We start from the raw sequence: 22,446 nt of genomic DNA, 5'->3' as shown, positions 1-22,446 counted from the left end.
GAGTCCACTGGTCATACCCAAGATACTGTATGAGGATAATATTGATTTAGAGGTAGAGTAAAAATGATCATGATCAGAACAATAATGTTGTAGTAATAATAATAATAATAATAATAATAATAATAATAATAATGATGATATAAAGAACCAACATCTATGGCATTTGAACTTTTCACACTATAAGCATTACCGTAGATTTTTTCAGCTTGTATATTTCTGATAAAAGCCATCTCACACTAGGGGATATTTCCTACAGTCACTTTAAAACAGCGCGGTCTGAATTCATGTGCTGTATCCTACAGGAGCTTAAAAGTTAAATAGAGTTTATCCCAGATGAGCTCAAGTTGAGGAAAAGGTCATGTTAGTGAGGGAGGTTGGAGGAATGACGGTTTGGCACTGGCTACCTGTGGTTCCTCTTCAGTTTGGAACACACGATGCTGCTCGTTGGATTAGCCAAAATGTGTTTTCCTCAGAAAGTTTGATGGGGTCACACTCAAACACCATGCCAACAAACAAACCATTTTTTTTAATAACAGGAACACAGTCATCCGTCTTAGCCCGCCAGCACACACAATGTTGTGTGGTTCATCTTTAACAATCTAATACGCCAAAAAAGACTCCCCTTGCCATTGCCATTTACTAGAACAACATGACTTGTGGTAATTCTGTTCATCCAGTGTAACTTTGACTTTCAGGCTATGTACGTTCACCATAACCACATTCTGCCTGGCCTGTTTAACATCTGTCCCAGGTTCAATTACAATTCTCCCACGGGCTTCTCTGTTTTTCAGGATCAATCAGAGCCTCCATCAACCTGTCCCAGGCCAGTCTGCTGTAACCTGAGTCTGTGTACACCGTCTTTCCACACCTGTAGGGCACGTTATCTCCAAGACTCACAGGACCCAAACCCCCAGCCCTCAGGGGACCTCAGGTTACATGTGTCCGTCATTAGAACAGTTATGACAGATTCAATTAGATTTGGGATCTGGGGAATGCAGTCGTGGCCTGTTTTTCCCAACAGGGTTAGAGCAGCACACAGTATAGTATGTGCTCACAGGTGTCGTCTTTTATGAGATATGAATCATACCATTCATTGTCCCCATGTGACTGAAGGTATTACACCCTCACAGGTTTTAACAATGGCTTCAAAGCTGGAGCTGAGCTCTGGTTTAACGTTCACCACATGAAGCGGTATGTTGTCATCGAGCAGGAGCCTGAGAAGGTATGTTTGACGCTTTCAAGGCGGAGGAGATTACGTGGGGACCGCCATCTTCCGATCTAACACGGGCTCAAAATGATGTCATTCATGACATGAAACCAAGCCAGGTGGTAACTGAGCCAAACAGTGGAGGCTGGAGGGAATCCTTTGTAGATAAAGTAGAGTTTCTACCACATCCTAACTAATGTTGAGAAAAAAGTCATAGTTGTACATTTTTAGCCATGCCAGCAGCATGGGTCCAGGGATGTTACTCTCAACAGCTATTGGATGGATCGGCACAAAATCTTCGGTTCCCAGATGAAAAATCTAAATGGCGTTTGAGATCACATGGCTTTTCCTCTAGTGCCACCATGAGGCTGACATTTTTAATTCTGAGTAAAATGTCTCAACAACTGTTGGGTGGATTGCCATGAAATTTAGTACATGTCGCCCCCAGGATGAATTGTAGTCTCCTTGGTGATCCCTTGACTTTTAATGTAGCCTTGACATTCAGTTGAAATTTTCAGATTGTCCAAAACTTTGGTTTATGATATACTTGAAAAAAAAAAAGACATTCCCATCAGCCTGAGCTGTACTTTGTGTTTAGTTCTCAGCTAACAAATGTAAGCATGTTAACATGGTGAACTTTATAACTGCTCATACACTTTGGTAGCACTTCTTTGATAGGTGTCTACTGTAAGCCTCTAGAGCATCTGGGGACTGACATGATGCAAGAAAATTAAAACACATTTGTGAAAGCAGACATTCAAACATAGATCAAAAGGGATTGTACAATGACATGATGGGATACATGAACGGTTGAATATGAGGCTTGTTTTACACCAACTATAACATGCCAATATGTGACATATTACCACTGACATGTTAAAATATCTGTTAGTAGCCATTAGTCCATTAGTAGGTTTAGTGCAGAGGAATCTATCTTGCTGGAGGTAATTGGGTCAAATCCCTCAGGTTCCCAAGGGAAGTAACTGAAAGTGAATAAAGGCTTGAACATGTATCCATGTTTCATATGGATCCTGAAAGGAAGCTTAATTGTGTAGCTTTTTTTCCCCAAGAAAGTTCGAGAAACATGTAATTTAATTTAAAGAAACACACACACACACACACAAAGACTCTTTCTGGTTATAAAATGCACAAATGCCATCCTTAAACCAACCATATTCTGTCCTTCGATGACTGAAAGGCATTCCAAAATTTGGAGAGATTTTGCACTGACTTTTTTGGGGGATGAAAGCACTGTCCACTGACATGAAATTTATTGCAAAGAGGTCCAACATGTGAAAATGTTTTACAGCTTGGCAATGTGTAGGTTTGTTCAGAAAACGACCATTTGTAATGCCTCACTTTGCGTGCTGCACTTAATGTCACGAGGCGGTGCTGTGGTGTGGCCATTCTTATAGGAAAAAAAAAAAAAAAAAACACCAACACATGCAACCATTGGAGGGACTGAGTCAGAGAAGATTCATGTTATATATTGAATTGAAAAGACATGCACTCACATGGCCAGGAAATTGATCTTATTTCATTTTTGGAAAGGCAGAGGGGCTACCACGTGTCTGTACTGGATATGCCTTGTCTTCTTTTCATGTGTCCCAAAATCATTGGCAAGTTTTGACTTGTTCTCCTGAATGCAAACAGTTACAATGCATTTAATTATTCAGTCTTTTCTACTGAACGAATTAGTGTTTGTTTGGGGATTAATAAAGCCACACAGCAAATTAAGAACCAATTTGTAATTTTTTTTTTATAGGCCAAACTATGGGGCTGTAATTTATTCTCGTAGAATAATGAATGGGGTCTTTGGCAAATGAAAAGAAACCATGCATGAAGGCCAGGTGCGAGCCTCTTTCATTCAGACTGAGTGCACGTAGTGTGTTAACATTTTGTTTGAAGATGCAGGTGGAAAGCAAAGTGGGTAGGGAACCATTGTGCATAATGTAGGCTTAACAACTAAACGCAGCATTTGATTTAAGCATGCATCTGAGTTTCTCTAAGCCAAAAAAAAAAACAAATGCTCTTCCAAAAGTGTTACAACTTTCCAGAGGAGTTGTATTTTTATTTTATGAATACAGTTTTAGTCCTTGTGTGTGAAAGGTTTCCATCCATTTGGCAGCAGTGTCTCAGTTGGTACCTCATCAGCCAAGTGTAAGCCTCACTATAAACTTTGATTGTTCAAGTTTTGCAATCAAGGCCCAATAAGCAGACCTTAGCTGGTGCATTGTAGACTAAAATGGCAACAGAAGTCTGTGCTGAAACATGTCCAGAAAAACAACGTCGTAAAATCCTATTGTAAAAGTTCTAAATCCCATTTCCCTAAAAAGTTCCTCAAGTTGTGTTGAGCTACCATGATCATTTGAAAATCTCACAACCCCAAATTACTCTTTCATCAATTAAAGCTCGAGTCACAATTTAACAAGATATGTGAGGACTAAACCACAGAGAAGAGAGAAAATCCCCGAGCATTTCTTCCTTGAATCGAAGGAGACTGCGGTACGGGTGGAAAATGTGTGGAGTCCTCAGGATGAACCATCTTCATTTGCAGCTGCTCATAGGGAAACCACTTTTACACTCTCATCCTACTCTTTATCTGCTGTGTAGAAATCAGCCCCCTTTTCTTCAGCGCAGCCCTCAGAGTGTTTCTGATTAGTCCGACATGTGCCCATAATTCCCAAACAATAGTCACCACACGGAAAATACATCCTTCATCACGCCTTATCTTAAATAGTCACCGTGGCCCGTAACTCAATTCACACTGGGTGATTTTCACTCAGGCAAACAAATCCACAATGGTAGGAATTGATGGCATGTGTTAAACTGTGGGCTCAAATCCTTGGAAGCTGCATGCCAGCCAGAGCTAAAGACATCACTGTCCCCATGAGAAGGGAAGATTTGGAGTTTTGTGGATCTGTGATTTATTGTCTTTGCCCTTTAGTTGTTTTGAGCAATTGTATCAAAGCATATTCTTGGATACTTAGAGAAAAATATATAGTCATCTGGATTTGGCATGAGTATTGAGTCTGACATCTCTTTTTGAGTTTAAACTGTTGCATCCAGGCTTTGGCTCAGTGGAAAAGGAAATGGCCACAGTCTTTAGCAACAACAGTTTTTTTTCAGAGTTATGAACAGCACAACATGTTAAATCTGACACTGGATAACCGGCGTAGTTTGCAATTATTGTAGGAGTTTAACAGCACATTTTATTATATTGCATTGTATCATTCAGTGATACAAGGATTCATTTGATGTGTGCAAAATCTGATTAACAATGCAGTCCTGTGCTTATTAAAGGTCTCCTCCAGACATTTTTAGACATTTAAAAGTACTCTTCTTTGAATAATAAATTGTGTTTGATATAGGTTTTCCACAAAAAAGTTCAATTGCCTAATAAATACAAAGTCTACTCTTTCTCCCTCATTGAAAAATTTTTCATTTTGAAAGTTCAACTACTAGACACAAGATGTCTCCTACTTAATTGAAAAGACCAGTCTCAGTGTATTTTGCATACTGGACCACAACTGGCTACCAAACAGTGTAATGTCACAAAGTCATGCTTGCACATACAGTATACGTCATAAAATCAGATTTGAGGTGAGGACAGACAAATGTGAAAACAGTCTTATGGCATCAAACTCTGCACATACTGTTCTACAAAGTGAAGGTCAAACATCTAAGTGAAGTAACAGTAAGTAAAACATATTTTTGAGTGGAAGGGAACTTTAAGCTAACATGATGCAATATCACCTTTTTCTGTCACTCCACTTTTTGTTATATTGTAAAAGCAGTCTTTGATACTCGTCAACTCCGCCAAGGAGGTTATGTGATCACCCATTTCTGTCTGTTAGTTGGGTTTTTTCGTTTGTTTCGTTTTCAGCAGGATTACGCAAAAAGTACTGAACTGATTTGCACCAAGCATGGTGGAGGGATGGGGCATGGGCCAGGGAAGAAACCATTAAATTCTGGGGTAGATCCGGACCATTTACTATGAATTTTAATTTTTCTCCTCTGATGTCCGGTGTATGTCTTTTTAGTTGTATTTTGAATTCCTGGAACTGTGACACACCTGTACTCTATTGAATCAAATGAAATCCTGACTTTTGCGAATTGCCATACACCAAAAATATTGATTCAAGAGTCAGAAACATGACCAAATGCTGTTGGTGTCTATAGGTTCCTGTGGCAACCACAAGTGGAGGTTGTCTGCCCATGAGCTCATAGTAAACAGACAAACACAGACCAGAGGCAATATTGTCAGGTTTGTTTGCTTATATCCCAGGGTTGGATTAAGTTATAGTTTAGGAAATGTGGAGCAGAATTTCATACATCTTCACATCCCTCTTTTAGGGCATCTATTATCAATCATTCCTCCATTTTTCTTGCCTGTTCTTTCATTCGCCTCAACTGGATTTCTCATATCATTACTAGTGTTTAGTGAAAGGTTTATATTATGGTGAATGTCCTGCTGATTTATTGAAAATAAATGACCAGGCTGGTCCTGCATATAGTAGTACTAACATCTTTCCCAGATGGCAGAGGGGGTAATCAGTTATCTTTAACGCCTGCTATTGGGCTGGCACAGCGAAAAGGCAGCTATCAGTATGTAATACAGAGTAATAAAATTTGGCACGGATGAAGTGAGCCAAGCATGTTTAAATTTTAGTGACGCCCACCAAAACTTAATGTCAGACATGTAAAATAGAGGGGGGATGTGACAGAAATACTGACTGGAATTACAAGAGGCAAGATGTATGGAGAGAGCCAAAGCACTGGGTGTGTGTGCATAGAAACTAGCATGAATAAAGCCACCAGCGTGCTCATGCAAGCCTACTATTTTTGCACTCACAAACCACTGACATTTTCACAAACAAAGCTCAGTCTTAATTGCTTTGATTGTATATGTTTGGCTTATTTCTTTCATTGCAAGCACTGGTAAGCTCTATCTCCGTGCATTGTTATAAGAACATCTGCAGCTCAGTGTATATTTCAGTTCTTAAGTGGGTTCTTTTTATGTTTGTTCCACCAGAGCAGATGCTTTTTTCCCCTTCCATACAGGATAGTGTACCATGAAAGAGAAGAGCTCTGCTGCTAATTCTGAGCCCAGAGAGGAAGGAGGGGGCTTTTTTGGGTGAGCTGACATCTCTCATAATTAAAGGCCACAGCGCACGCAGGCCTCAGACTGTACATGTGGCCTAACTGTGTGAGTAGAAGAAGTAGTGAGAAGAAAAGCAGTGTGAGAAAGACTGAGGAGGGGAAGGAAACAGACAGAGTGAGATTTCTCTCTAGATATGGCAGGAGAGAAAACAAAGTTAGAGGGAGCTAAAATTAAAGAGGAGCTACACATTAAATAGCTCTTTCTTTTTTGCGCTTTACACATAATCACATTACATTGGCATATGATTTTGATAAAGTGAGACAATTTTTCCTAAGAAATTCATAATATGTGTAAAAACACCTTTTTTCTGCTCAGAATTAGCTTCCATTTGTCTGCTTTTATTTCAAAGAGGTTCAGCTGAATCCGCTGGCCCGTCCCTGACTGTAACACCATAGGCAAGACGCCAAGGTCTGTTTCGTAAGTTGAACTCCGGACTTTGGTGGCAGCTGCTGCGCCAAGTATAGAATGCATAACACTAGTTAACTATAGCCTCAGTTCGTGTCTCTAACACGTAGCTTCTGGTAATGTTAGCAAGCTCGAGAAGCACCGCAAAACGATACTGGATTACATTCCATTCTACAATGCCACTAAGCAGTTTACAATAACTAACTAGTTCTCCAAAGTCTTAATGCTAGCTAATTAAGCTAACATTAGCTCCTTGAGTTGGGGTGAAATGCCGTCACCTGCTGACTTTTTAAGAAGAGAACCCTGTAAAAGATGTCTTAAAGTCTCACACGATGGCTAAATACTTGATATCATGCTAAAAGACTGAAGCTAACGCTGCATGTCCCAAGCAAAAAGTTTGCATCCTCACTATGAGTAAAGGACATCGAATAATGAAACAATAAATTGTTCTTGCACTGCAGTGTAGAGCTAGTTCTGGTATTATAGCATCGTATTTATATTAACATGTTTTGAAAGAGTATGTGTTAACTTTAAATGTTACAAGAGAAAAAACTTTTTAGGATGAGCACTAACTGATATTTTTGGTAACCTTAAAGGTACCCTTTAAGGGTTTTTAACCCTAGTGCTAGGGTGGAGCAATGTTTATATAAGTGAAGAAGAAAGCTCTTTTTTAACGTAACCTGTTACCTCACAAACTATTGTACCCTAGTTATTTAATGATGTGCTACTTGGACTTGGAATACTGTTGGTAGCTATTTGGCAGACATGCTAACGGGCATTTCATCCATTTCTTACTCTCTTGCTCTTGTCTTTTTGGTTTTGGAAAGGCTAAAAAAAGGGTAACCACCATCCAAACTCTAAAATGCTGAGTATCTCTCTTCCTACAGCCCCATGAGCACCACTTTAACATGCGGAGCACCCCGAAGCTTGACAGGCCCCACTTGCTAGTTATGGTTGCTAAGCTATGAGTGGAAAATTTCTGCTCAGTGGAGAGGTTTAGTGAATGGTGGCTGATCCTGCCACAGATAAAGGGATTAGAATAGGCATATAGGTTCCGGCTACATGTATTCCATTTGATGGATTAGGATTCACTTTTGTGGGCTAAATCTTTCTTCTCTGCAGTTTGCATATGAAGACCTTTGAGTGCATTACAGTAACACATGAAATATGAAAGGATGAAACATTAGTATGAATGTCATGTGAGATAAAACTTTACTTCGCAAAATAGAGAATCAGAGTCAGAATGAAGGTTATATACACACCACTGTGCTTTGCGTACTTCACATATGGAATTAAAATGGTTCAAAGTAGTCACAGATCAAAATAGCAACTTATTGTGAGTGAGTAACAGCTGATACAGTTGGTGCTGTCCAAGACAATTGAAAAAGTGATGTAGTTTTGAAAGGAAAAGTATCTACAAATACTTACAGATCAAATGTGTGTATGTGTGTTCTCTGATCATTGTTGCACATTTAATATTTACATATGAGGTATCACTGGTATATTAACTGCAATATACAGAGAAATATTTTGCACCATCAAATGAAGATATGTAGCATTCCAATGGCCATTGGAAACAGTAAATGTAATAAAATATATATGCAGTTGATTTTAGTAACACTGCTAACAATTAAAAAGAAATAGTGGTTTATCATGGAGTATGACATTTTTTTCCAATGTCCTGTCAATGAAAATGTAATCCCTTTTAATGTCTTGCCTTGTCATGTAATAAATACATTTCTTTAATTACAAAATGTAACTGTTGTATTTCAAATCAACAGAAACTATAAATATCATCTTATTTATTTAACAAAACATAAAGCAAGTCAAAAATAATATTCAAAGGCAATGTTTTTTGCTTTCCCTTTGGTACCCTAGTTTGCGCCTAACTTTTGTACATTAACATACAAGCAATAGAATGGTTTAATGGTTTAATAACTAAGCCATTAACTATGTGTGTAACTTGTATATTGGCAGAACTGTGCCAATGTCGGCTTCTGCTCTACAACAAAGCAGTGACAGTTCATGAGTGCTCCATGTCATGTTGATTCCACTGAGGCAGAATGGTCCAAAAGTAGTCCCAGTTTGTGGACTTTGTATTCCTCTACCCTGTCCCTGAGAATGTTAGCCCTGTATAGCATTAAACAGTAATTCTCTCCAAAAAGTAAGTGACTGCTTTTTATCTGGGCTTTTATCCTCCTTTGTTAGTCCCAGCCAAAGTCTTGTCCGCTCATCTGGTAGAAACGGCGGTTGAAGGGCCTGTAGAAGTCTCTAAGTCTCTGTAGGACCTCAGAGGGGATCTGGGGGTGAGGTCTGCCTTTAGACTTTCCAAGGCAACGAGGTCTGCTGCTCCCCTCAGGCTTCTTCAAGCAGGGAAAACCTTTGGTCTGGTTGAAGTAGAAGTGTTTGTCTGAAACAACCCTTTTCAGACCCAAGAAGTCTTGAACCCGTCCCATCTCCCCAGCTGGATCAGACACCAACCGCTCACCGCTAACAAACAGAAAATGAGACATGGGGAAGTGCTGGAGCCAGTTCTCCAGATGTTTGGCATAGAGGCCGATGCGCACTGCGCTCCACGTGGTGTCAATCAGACCTGTGGAGGAGTTTTTCAAGGCCAGGCTCTGGAAAGATGGAAGGCTTGGGTTCTTGGACAGTGTCTGGGTGTAGTCAGATACAGCCCGCGTCACAGGATCCCTAACCACTACAATGAGCTTGGTTTGGCAGTTCATAGTGCAGACACGGCTAGGAGCCTCCTTTGTGACGAAGTAGCTGGGAGTCTTCTCCATGGTTATTTGGCCGTCCAGCGTCCGAGGCATCAGGTTCCTAAATGAAAAGAAGAAACTGGTCAGACACAGAATTCTGATTCATCTCTCAAAGCCAAAAGTGGAAACTATTTCACACTCCAAAATACCCAGCTGGTGGAATTCATAGTTTGAAAACGTGATTGGTTGTGCTTCCCCATATTAGTTTTATTTTACTTTTTTCGAACGCTAACATATAACGATGATCATATAATGTTCATAGGGCTAATGTGTTAGCAAACAGTTACCTATTCACACCCAGCAGACACAGAGTACAACTCCCTGCTACATCTGGAAGCAACGCTAATGAGAGCGGTGAGAGTGAACCAAAACAGTTGTGGGTTGTAAAATCAAAACAATCAAAACATGGAGCTAAATGACACTAAAACACTCTGTCAAGCTGAGAGGAACTGCAGAGGCTGGTGATAATTCTCTCTGGGTCCATCACTATGGGTGACCCCTTTCACACTACACAGTCATTTAATCAATTTTTAATATAAAAAAATTGACTAGTGCAGCTTTGAAAAAGGTACCAGTTGCTTTATCCCCTATCACACAGTTTGCAAAATTGCACCAATAGGGCATAAAATGTCACATTCAAAGTTCAATCCTCAACCAGAAGAACTTTTTAAATATGGGAGCAGAGACACCAAGTACAATCTTTAGTCGCACTTGTCAATTGATCAAGCGATAATGTAAACACATTATATTCATTAAACATTAAAGCACCCCAGTGTCTGTGTGATTAAAGCTTCAAGTACTTTAATGTGTTTGTGTACGAGGGCCCCAGACAGCCCCTCACCGAAGGCCTGCGCAACAGGACCATCCACTCAATATGGGCCTGATGATTCAAAACCACAAAGCCTCAAGAACCACTTAACAGCAATTTCCTACAGATTTCCAACCCCCTTTTCCTGCAAGAGCAGTGTCGCCCCCCCCACTACCCTCATCTCCCCTATGGGTTCCTGCAAGGACCCAAACAGACCAAACAGACCAAAGTCTGCAGGAAGTGCGACCAGGATGGCAAATTGCTGAGCTCAGCTAGTGTGTTAAACATATGGCTACAATGAGGAGAGATGCTGTGTAGAATACGCCATTGAAAAGGCATATGTTTAATGATGTGTTACTGTATTGCGGAGGTAAATTTTCCACAATAATCCCCTGTGGTCTATATGAATCTACAACTAAATCATTAATCACTAATCTACTGATTTATCTTCTCATATTGTACATTTACACTTATCTTTGTTTCTAAGTGTCTTCTTAACTTTATAACCCGTGTGCACCTGCTGTCCTGTAATATTTGAGAAAGTTTTTTTTCTCACTAATCTCCTCAAAGTTCAGAGTAGCCAGCCTGTGTGTTACACTTCTATTTCGGTACTATCTGGCAAACAGGCATTGTAGGTATTATAATATTCAACATACCCGGCATTTGCTTGTGTGTCTAAATTTGACACTGACAGACTGCGTGAGCCGGAGTTGTGGAGGATTAGGATTTCAGAAACAAATTGTTTTGCATGACAAACAGATGATGAGCAATGTTTGAAAGAGCAAATGAATTGTCTGTAGTTCATTTACTCAACACATCTTATACTGTGTTACTGGAGCCCGAGATCTTTCATGTGGCTTCCCATAAAATAAACAAGTAATGGAGCCTGCGTGCCTTATTTGTTTCACATTGGAAGTCTGCATTAAGTCAGAATGTCAATGACAAGAGGCCATTCTGACATGCAGATGAATGATGGACGTCTGAAGGAAATTCATTTTCATTATGTCAGTTATTTGAATGAGATTGTTGGTACAAAAAATTATAGCTGGCAGATTTTAAGATGAAAAATATACAGCAAAACCAAGAAACTGATTTTAAACAATGAAACCAATCAGTTAAAAAAACATAAACACATCCTGTTTTGCCATGCAGAAAGACTGGCAATTATCTTGAGTGCACTCTGCCAGCATCATTTAGTTTTCTTATTTCCGTTGAAAAAAAGGGCTTATGACCCCGTAACATTTTTAAGATACACAAGCAGTGGTTGATTGTTGTTGAAAGCAACAGTAGTCAAAGAACAGTTTCATTGACTGAATTCTTGCTCTGTGGTCATATGCATCACAGTATCTTTAAAAAAAAACAAAAAACCCTTAACAAACTGTAGCCTACCAGTGAATAACTCATTAGCAACTCTTTTTGTGCAGCCAAACATTTTTCAAAGCCACAGAACTTTACTTTTAATGCTAGTGGAGATCTTGAAGGAGACTTAAATGAGGAGATACCATTCTCATGTCTGTAGCTACAGTAAATATGAATCTGCTGCCAGTAGCCAGTTGGCTTAGCTTAGGAAGGGGAAACAGCTTGCCAGGCTCTGTCCAAATCCACCTCCAGCACCTCTAAAACTCACTAATTAGCACGTTACATCTAATTTGTATAGTCTGTATAAAAAGTGTCAGAAGAAAACACATTGTGGTTTTAGGGAGGGTTACGTGAGCTTTAAAGGTGCTGGACGGTGCCAGGCTAGCTGTTGCCCTCTGTTTCCACTCTGTGCACTAAGCTAACCAGCTCGCAGTAGCTTCATAGTTAGCGCAAGAGTGGTATCGAGCTTCTCATGTAAATCTCAGCAAGAAAGTGAATAAGCCTGTTTCCCAAAAGGTCAGATTATTCCTATAAAGACACCAAACATGTCAAGCTGAATTTTTTGTTAAAAAGAAAAACAAAAACACAAGGAGTCTGGACATGAATAGTTTCTGAGAAGAGCTGGAACAAGGATTTTAAAAAAATCACTTAAAGGCACTTAAGGGGGAAAAGGTAAAACTGTATGTTAAGGTGTTGATAATTAAAGATGTACCATGTGTGCTGCAACTATGAAGAAACTTCTGTTGTTCAGTAATTATAAAAAACTATTTGAGAGTCGATGAATGCAAGTGTGAAGTGTCTCAAGAGGGTTATCTGGAGTTGTTCCTGAGTAGGTTTCGAGTTTCGACCCTTTACTTAAAGTTAAGCCATTTCAATCCACCCCCATTAAATGATCCCCATAATAAAAGACCATTAATTGATTATTATCTAATTACAAGAGCTGCAAATGGCCTATCCCTGCCTGCCTGTCCCCTGTTTATCAGTGTCTGATCAATATGTCTGTCTCTATATGATGGATTGTTCAAGGTGTGTGTGTGCTTGAGTGTGTTTGTGCACATAAACATACACACATGCGAGCACAAACGTGTTAGTGTAATGATGAGAAACTGAGCGCCCATCTCCCTCTCTGCCCTCTCCTCTCTCATCCGAAATCTTGGATTTGTCCTTCACCCCTCACATAAGTGTCACTTCACTAATTGACCATAAGTTATCTTTCTATACTCATGAATAGTTAATGATTTGTGGCTTTTGTCCCCACTCACCTAGGGTCCCTATCTCCCACAACACAACCCGTCTCATTATTAATCAATAATTGCCATTTTCCATCATAAATCTGTTCTTGTAAGTTGTGTCAGGAGAAACTGTAAACAGATTTGGGGATGATTCATTTTTTGTCAATTTTATCACACGTTAATCCATTCTTATGTTATATATGTTTTACAAACACACCTCTTTTTTTTCAACTTAAGAAAAAATGCATTTCAGGCTACTGTTGTTGCGTCTCAACATGCAAAGAGATTAACAAAGGGAACAAGGATGTTTTCTATTTAGCTCAGTATTGGAAAGCCTTGCTGACTAGCCACATTAGACTGGAACTCCCTGCTGTTAAAAGGATGTAGTGCTTTTCCTCCCTGAAGTGCTGCAGCACTGATTAAACCACTGATATGTTCTAGGCAGTCTGGATCAGAAGATTAAATACTAACGCTGGCAACAAGGATGTGGCCAAGAGACTTCCTGCCCCTGAGATTATGGGTTCTCCTGCTGAAGTTCTGCAGCTACATCCCCTGTAGCACCCCAACAAAAGGTATTCTGCACAGAAAGTAGAACTGATTGTAGACAAATAAAAGATTCTAAAAATCCAATTATCATGTCATTTTCTCAAACATAAACAGATCTAAATTTCTATAGATTATTATGGTCATTTAATGAAACATCTGCGCTAAATGCTGACTTCATGAAGGAGACTTCTGCTTTGGTAGGCATCTTTGAGACCAAACACTTTCTTAGCTGAGACCCAATTAAAGAGGCAGTGGAAATCAAGGCCGTAAAAATTGAGAAGTGAACAACAAACTGAAGGAAAACATTTCCCAGCAGCGCTGCTATGCTCAGAGTGTGACAGAAGGAGCCTCTGGGTCACGGGTGGCCCGTCAGGCTGACAGGATGAGTGTGGGAACCTCGATTTATGCCTCCATGCCAAGATAAAATTTATGCTGCTATTCCCCTATGACCCAAAAACAACAAAAGCACAACAAAAGAAAACCTGTGTGCTCAACAAGCGGCAAGTAGAGAAGATTAATATTTTGACATTTCGAGAAATACACTTATTTGTTTTCTGGACAGGAGTTAGATGAGAAGATTGATACAACTCGCTGCGCCGTAAGTATATGGCTACAGCTAGCAGCCGCTTAGCTTAGTTCAGCAAAAGACTAGAGACAGAGAGATAAAAATAACCCGGCTCAGTCCAAAAGTACCAAAATCCACCTACCAGCACCTCGTAAACTCACAAACTAACATATTATATTTCGTATGTTTAATCCATACAAAACCAAAGTGTAAAAGTGACAAGTCACAGTTTTATTTGGGGTTATGTGTCAGACGGTTGGCTAGCACCCTCTCAGTGATGGCAAGACTTAACCCCCAACAAAACCAAAACGTGTAATTTTTACACTTTGGTTTTGGTAGATTACTCAAACTCAGTGTTTATTGGTTAACTCTTCTTAACCTTTGACAGAATCCGACTAGGTGTCCCCCCGTTTCCAATCTTAACTAACTAAGCTAAACGGCTGCAGACAGTAGCTTCATATATAATAGACAGACATGATATTGGTACCAATCTCATCTAACTCTCTGTAAGTAAGCCACTAAATGTATGTGCTAAAATGTAAAGCTGATGTATTCAGTTTAGCCTGAGTGCACTACACAAAGCCTTAAAGTTCACCATAAGCGCACGTCAACATGTCACTGACACTGTCGATGAGTTAGTAACCAAGACCCTGAACACACAAGAGGAGTCATCATTGTCTGGGGGATAGTAAGGGCGAAGGCCGTCATGCTGTCTATGTGGTCTTTGTCTGAACAGACACCTGAGCAAGCGATGAAGCCTTAAAGTGTCACGGAAGCCAAAAATGAAATGAAAAACAATTAAAAAGAATAATGCCAAACGTAGCCATAGGATGGGCTTCAGACTGAACAATGTTATAAACAATATTTCACAACAGCTAGGGAAATAGTGTGTCGGTCTATCAAAGCTTAAGTAATATTCAAACACACACTAACACACTTGATGTAGTGTGTGTCACACTAGCGTTACCCTGGAGGTAAATTTCCAGAGCTTTTGCCGCCACTTATTACCTCTCTCCTTAGGCAGAGAGAGGAAGTGGATGTTAGATCCGTCTGGGAAACCACATGACAGCAAAAAGTCCGTTGCCACCCACAAATTTTAAATACACTGTTATCAGATTATTATTACTATAAATAATGATGCAGTAATGAAGTTAGAGGGGGTTAGTTGAAGTGCCACACTTACTTACCAGTGTTTTTACATTTACACATATACATTTACATAATTGGTGCTTTACACTATTTCAATGAGTATGAATGTGTGTGTGTGTTTGTGTGTTTGTGTGTGTGTTTGTGTGTGTGTGTGTGTGTGTGTGTGTGTGTGTGTGTGTGTGTGTGTGTGTGTGTGTGTGTGTGTGTGTGTGTGGTGTGTGTGTGTGTGTGTGTGTGTGTGTTGGTCAGTGGCTAATTAGTGACTAGCATATGAGCATCCAGTCATAATTAGGAGTCTTTACAGGATGTCGGTGACGCTTTGCCAGGGAGTTCTGTAATGGCTTCAACATTTGGCACATGAAAGTATGAAAGCAGTGGCACTTACAGGGGTGGAAGGGATGATTAGAGATGGTAATTTTTTTCTATAGCAAGCCCATGACAAAACAATGCTTTTCTGGTGCCAGGTCAAAATTTCAGTTTGTCTAAAACTAATAACATTCATCAACCTTAGCTGTACTTGGCTTTTTATTCAGTTAGCACAAGTTAGTGTGCTAAAACGCTAAGATAAGATAGTGAACATGATAAATATTACGCCTGCTAAACTCAGCATGTTAGCATTGTCACTGTGAGCACGTTAGTAGGCTGACGTTAGTGTGAAGCTCAAAGCATAGCTGTGCCAAAGAGCTGCTAGAACAAACGTAAACTCTTAGTCATGTAAGAACTTAAATAAAATACTGTGTAATACCAACTTTCAGCATTTGAAAGTTTCTGATACTTGATGCTAGGTGCACAATTTGTGCCCTTAAAGTACTGAAGTTTGATACCCAGTCGTTGTACTGATATTGGCCTGATGCTAAACAGAACATTATGGTTGTGGCTCTTCTGGTCAGAGTCAGAGTCAGACTTGTTCTTTTATAGCTCTCGATCAATTGAAGCCATGCAATTGTTGACTATGTGTGATAAAACCATTGTTTTTTGTTTTTGTTTTTTTTTTAAATTTACCAAGGGTAGTATCATTGTATTTTCCTTTGGATACTCCCGTCTGTTTTCCACTTAATGTTATTCTTTTCTGGAAATGGCAGCGCAGCAGAGCACGGCTACCAAGCATCTGAAACATTTCATCTTGGCCAACTCAAACAAAAACCATTATTTCTTCACACAGCATTTTCCTCAGTAGCCAACTGCAGCACAGAGCTAAAACGACATGACTGGAAACCTCCCCAAGAGTTTATAGGCACCCCAAAATGGACCACAATGCACCTCAAATGATTATAATTCCCACCATATGGGGTGTGAGTGTGGGCCTTTCAAACCTTATAATACCACCTAAACCCTACTCCAGCCAAAACCCACCACCATTAAAACATACGGCTCAACACTACAGAGACCACTTCCTGGTCTGTTACACCAGTCAGCCTTGTTCAGCCTATATCACTAATGGCCTCAGGGCTGGACACAGAATGAGGTGTCGGGAAAATCACCCTCCTTCTGGAAAGCGTTGTCCCATATGCATGAGTCCACTTTCACCGTTTCAGCTGTCAAAAATCCAGACTGACATGGTAAGTATTTGAATCTGGCCTCCTAGAAAATACTGAAATAAAAATGTGCATACATGCCGTACTAGGATGAGTCTCACCTAACAGATTGTAGTATATAAACAAATCGTAACAGCTCACTAGGAGGTAAAGCAAATTATTTTGTTTCATCATTACTTAACAGAACTGAATTGAGTTTTAGGATATTAAATATTTAATCAAGATTAATTTATATTCACCAATACAGCAAATTATTAAAGCCATCAACAAATAGTTTCTGTTCAATACACATGCAGATTAAATATTGTCCAATCAATACTCTGTCATGCCTGATCAATATCTTTGAATGTCTTTAATTTTCTTCCAATTGAATAGATAGAAAAAAAAAAAAAAATACAGACTGCAGTAATCTAATTGCCAAAAAAAAAAAAAATCTAGTCTGTTTTATAAACTGTAAAGGACAGTAAACAAATTTTATACACTATATTACAGTCATCAAAAAACATATCCTTTAAAATATGCTTCGATATTGATTTTAATGTTTTAGTTACTCGGAAATATGCAAAGGGTCAAAGGGTATTTTGATGTTTGTAAATGCTGATGTTAAAAATCGTGATGATATTTTTTTTTAAAAATGAATAAAATAAAGTGTCCTTTCTCCACGTTTTGTAACCGATTCCTACAGAAACTGAAAAAAAAATCAGTCAGATCTTGATATAAAAAGAGAGAATATAAGAGGAGGACAAAAAAAAAGATAAAGAACATTTCGTGGCTTTTTTTTGGAAGATCATACCCTCTCCGATCTACCAAAACTGGTCCAACTAACTTGATGAATATATATTAAAAACAGACCAGTAAAATTCTCTCTTATAGTCACCTGTTTTTATTACTTCATAGCCTGATTAACATAAATCAATGTCTTTTTAAGGACCAATGTCATTTTCAGCAATGCTGACATTTCTGCTTGCCCTTGTGCTGCTGCCCTTAAAGGATTTGTACTTTATTTTAATAGCTATCCGATTGGGCATGGCCTTTGGTGTCAAGATAGTAGGTCAACCAATTGACAAGCTTTCAAAATATTGATGAGACTTGGAATTTTTCCTCAAATAGAAATGAATAAAAGATCTTTTCATAAATCAGATATACACTATAGAGAATAGTCATTTGGTTTCATCTGGTTTATTATTTTGGCTCTTGAATCCAAAGCTGTGTTCCTACCACGATTTTTGCAAGCACAGAGATCATGTCTTTTACTGTAAAATAGCTACTGCTTGTTCAAATGTGTTCATTCTAACGTCATGAAGGAACCGAAGATACAAAAAAAAAAAAAAAAAAGACATAATTTATGGATTACTCATTCCATGCCAGATCATGGTGACAAAGCCATGACAATTAGAATCATTGTGCCTTGGAAAGCTGAGGTTTTTCTGTTTCCTGTGGTGGCTCTCAAGTCCCATATGAAACCCATCATTCCATGAAGTCCCCTTCAAGCCATAAAACAACACAGAGAGTCATTAAATATTTGCTTCATGTTGAATGCGCTATTTGTGGCTTTTCCTATAATGGGTTCATATGCACACATGCAAACGAGAGGACAGGATGGGGAGACAGACAGGGTGGAGAAGAAGGAGAGAGGAGACTGACTGGATCACTCAGATAAATGCAATGGAAAACACACATGACTGAGGATTAAGACTTTCTCACAGAAGACAATGCTGTTGGAACAAGACGTCTACACTGCCACGTTTATGAAGTGTCTCCAGTATGCGGATCATCCCCCAAAAAATTAAAATAATGATTCAATGAAAGATATATATATATCCATACACAATGTAGAAAAGTGATCCTGTTGACCTGAGAACTATAGATGGAGCAGAGATCTTCGCCAAGCTAAAATGTCGAAGCTCAGATATGCTTTGCGGAGCTTGTCCTACACAACAGTCTTGTGTGTGTGTGTGTGTGTGTGTGTGTGTGTGTGTGTGTGTGTGTGTGTGTGTGTGTGTGTGTGTGTGTGTGCGTGTGTGCGTGTGTGTGTGCGTGTGTGTGTGCATGTGTGTGTGTGTGTGTGTGTGTGTGTGTGTGTGTGTGTGTTTGTCTGTAAGGGTGGATGAGTGCGTTTGCTTCCAGATGTGACAGCGAGTTAACCCTCTGTTCACTGACAGTTAGGTGGGGAGGACTTGCTTTTTCCACATGGATGAGTTCTTTCTGTCGCCAGGACACATACATCACACATACACACACACACAGATAATGCTGCTCTCCATGACCTCTAGTGGCTTTTTTGTGGGTCGCTGCAGATGACAGCAAACAGATTTTCCCAATTTCTGAGATTCAGTGACAACAGGGGAATCATCTTTCAGTTATTTCACCCAGGATCACGTTGCTACTGTCGCTATTGTTGTGTTAATCCTTCTAACTCTTCTCCACCTCAGCTTTCAGCTAAATTCACTTCTATGAAAAATCTCCAGTATTAAAAATCACCAAAATTCCAGTCTGCTTGTTGGATCGCACACATTACAGATGATTTAACTAAACCACATGCCCTGCAGTCATATCCACTTTGTGTGACATTTGTTATTTGTCAGCTTCATATAAATGTTACTGAAAAATCAGCCCTTATAGATGCTAAGACATTTGTTCATAATGACTTTTACACTGACTGTAGCTACAGAAAAAATTGGACCACAACAGAATTTCATGTTGCACATAGATTCTTTCTTCCTTCTTCTTCTTCAGTTTTGTTTTTGTAGATATGATTAGAACTGAAACAATTACTTGATTAATGGATTAATCAATCAGACTATAAAAACAGAAAATTTGCTCTACAAAATTAACTAATAATGCATTTGTTTTAACTACTTAACTATTTTGATAACTGATCAATCTTTCAGTCATTTTTAAGCAAAAATACCAAACATTTGCTGGTTTCAGCTTGTCAGATCTAAGGATTAGTTGCTTTTCTATGTCATAAATGATGGTAAACTGAATATCTTTGGGTTTAATTGAACAAAACAAGCAGTTGGATATGTCACCTTAGGCTCCAATTGAATGGACATTTTATGAAAAAAAAACCCATATAAATTAATTAATTAATTAACTGAGAAAATATCCAGCAGATTGATCAAGAATGAAAATAATCATGACTCTCAGCCCTTATAATGATTGACCTACATTTCACAGGCTATGTTAGTATTGCTGCTGTTTTACAGGACTAACAAAACAGCAGCATAAAAACTTTACAGCACCAGTCAGGCTAATTAAAACACACAGTAACACACATAAAACATGCCCTGGGAACACCAGGTCTGCCACAGGTATTTCCACTTTAAGACACTAAAGGAATAATAAGGAGAAGAGAAACTAGATGAGAGAAAAAATAGGAGTGAGAAAAATTTGGTGGTTGAATGAAAGGGGACAGAAGGAGTGGGAAGAAGTATGGGTTATAAATGTGGTGTAGAGGGACAGCAGAGGAGAGGAAGGAAAAAGAGAGGTGTTAGATAAGGGAGCAAAGTTCTAACATGCATGGGGTGAATGTTTGTTTGCATTTGTGTGTGTGCACAGAGAGAAAACGAGAAAGGAAGCTTAGCAGCATGGTAAAATTATCACTGGTGTGAGTGTTTCCATGTGTCCCTCTGTTCTCAGTAAAACAAAGCCACGGGGGTTAAGAAAAAAAAGTCAAGAGAAGATTAAAATACACCTTCGTGTCTCAAGCATCCGTCTTGCTATCTTGCTTTCCAACCTCACGCGCTCTCCTTATGGCGCCTTTAATGCTAAACACACAGGTCCACTAATAGTATTCTGTCACTGTTGATGAGTTTGTGCTCGGCTGGGACCTTCTCCGGGAGCTCTTAGAGCATCGGGAGGTGATCAGGATCTGCTTCATCCGGACCTAAATCCTTCTTTAGGGCCTTAACCACACACAGAGGATAGCTGTGGTCAGCCTGGCCACCTCAAATCAGCTGCTGTCACTGCGACAGTAGCCGATGAACATTTCATCTGCCTCCATGTATAGAACTGTAAAATTCTGACATGCAACCAAGGCCATAACATCTGCAATGAGTTAATTGTATCCATCAGGTTTATGTCCTTTATATTTGGAAAACATATCAGCCTGGTTTTTGTTTGTCTGGCTTCTTCTGCAGAACCCTTCCGAACATGGTGATAATGTTAATACAGGATGTAATGTTGAAGTGTATAAATGGTGTTTAGGTGACTGTCAAGATGATGAACTGACCCCTCAGGGACCTCACCAGCCTTCTGATCTACAGCCGATCTGAATGCACCAGCCAGCCGGTGTACGGCTGTCCTGTCTATTGACAGGAGGCGTCAGCACTTCTGCATCCTTCAGCCTGCCACCATACACCATCCTGCACTGGCTGAGGTGCCATCCAGAGCTTTCTTGTAAAGATTTAAAAACTAAGTCAGTTTCCATGTCTGTGCCATTCATTAGTGTATTTCAAATGAATATATTAGTGCTCATATTTAGACTCCATCGTTGCTATAATATCGCTAAAAAGGCTCTTATATTCATCACAGGTGTGTAAAAAGGTGTCTTCTCCGCATGCATGCGTTTTTGTTGGTTTTCCCTACCTGTACCACTCCAGCCCTTTATCATAAAACCTGTCGAAGAAGTGAGGCTCCGCGCCGACCGCTCTCACGTCCGGGTGGATGCGGAGAAACTCCAGCAGTGCGCGGGTCCCTCCCTTCTTCACGCCTATTATAATCGCCTGCGGAAACCTCTTGGTCCCGAAGGTGTTGGAGACGGGGATGCCGTTGCTCCGGCCGCTCTCCTTTGCGCTCTCCGATATGTGCCGCGGAGGCTGTCCGGGCGCGTCCATTTGCCCTGAGTCCCCGGAGGCTGTGCGGTTCCGTTGAGACGGCGCGTCGGGGAGGAGACGCTGCGGTGGTCGCAGGTCGCCTAAAATGTCATAGTCCCCGACCAGGGCTTGCTGGCGGTACAAAGTTCTCGGGGCCGAATCGCAAAATGCGGTGAGGCAGTAGAAGAAGTAGGTGAAGATCAGGACCATGGTAAAAAACACCGAGACTTTGGACAGCACCTTTCCGAAGTTGAACCCGACTCTGCATCCACTACATCCCATGAGTTGATCTCCTGCTCGATGCCAAAGGGCCGGAACGGTGACAGCATGCTTCTTCTTCTGCCTACATGGGTCGGACTCGTTACATTTATCTCGCAGAACCTGTTGAGGGAAGGTGAGGCATCACAGGGAGAGCTCCTCTCAGCAGCGGAATGGCACAGTGGGTTTGTCAAAAATAATCTTCATAGTCCCTGTCTGCCCTTTTTTTTTTCCCAGAAAAGACTGACCAGAATGAATCCTTCTCAGTCAAGAAAGTTTTAGTCATTTGACATGACTCATTTATTTGCGGGCAGATGAGACCTCGAGCCTGCTGGTGTGTCTGTGCGCCCTGATGTAGACTAACCTCTCGTTCAAGGTTTCTCCTCTGCTTCTCCTACGCCCTTTTTTTTTTTTTACAAGTCTCCACCCTTCCCTCCTCAAGCTATAGCATAAACTTGGGTAAACATGGACTCGGGTAGTAAACTATGTGTTCATTTCCACTGGCATCTTTTTATTTCTGACGTATTTATGCATTATCGTATGAAACCACTTGATGCATGTTAAAACCCCAATTTGAAAACTTTGTGTTTGTGTTTTTCTGTGACTTTAAAGTGTCCAAAGAGATTTACATTAATCTGA

The 22,446-nt window shown here is 39.9% G+C and overlaps 1 protein-coding gene across 1 annotated transcript; it reads right to left on the bottom strand.

The window, feature by feature from the left end:
* Window positions 1-8,373: 8,373 nt before the first annotated feature.
* On the bottom strand, window positions 8,374-21,876 carry LOC120787462 (heparan sulfate glucosamine 3-O-sulfotransferase 6-like). The gene is made up of 2 exons (XM_040123135.1): window positions 21,323-21,876; window positions 8,374-9,599 (listed from the first exon to the last, which is right to left on the bottom strand). Exons 1-2 carry the CDS (start codon window positions 21,829-21,831, stop codon window positions 8,981-8,983), a joined length of 1,128 nt encoding a protein of 375 aa, XP_039979069.1. The 5' UTR covers window positions 21,832-21,876; the 3' UTR covers window positions 8,374-8,980.
* Between the last annotated feature and the right edge of the window lie 570 nt (window positions 21,877-22,446).

This window comes from Xiphias gladius, chromosome 3, assembly GCF_016859285.1.
Source record: "Xiphias gladius isolate SHS-SW01 ecotype Sanya breed wild chromosome 3, ASM1685928v1, whole genome shotgun sequence".
Taxonomy (NCBI): Eukaryota; Metazoa; Chordata; class Actinopteri; order Istiophoriformes; family Xiphiidae; genus Xiphias; species Xiphias gladius.
Note: the sequence above shows the minus strand (reverse complement) of the source record. Positions and strands in the feature narration are given on the sequence as shown.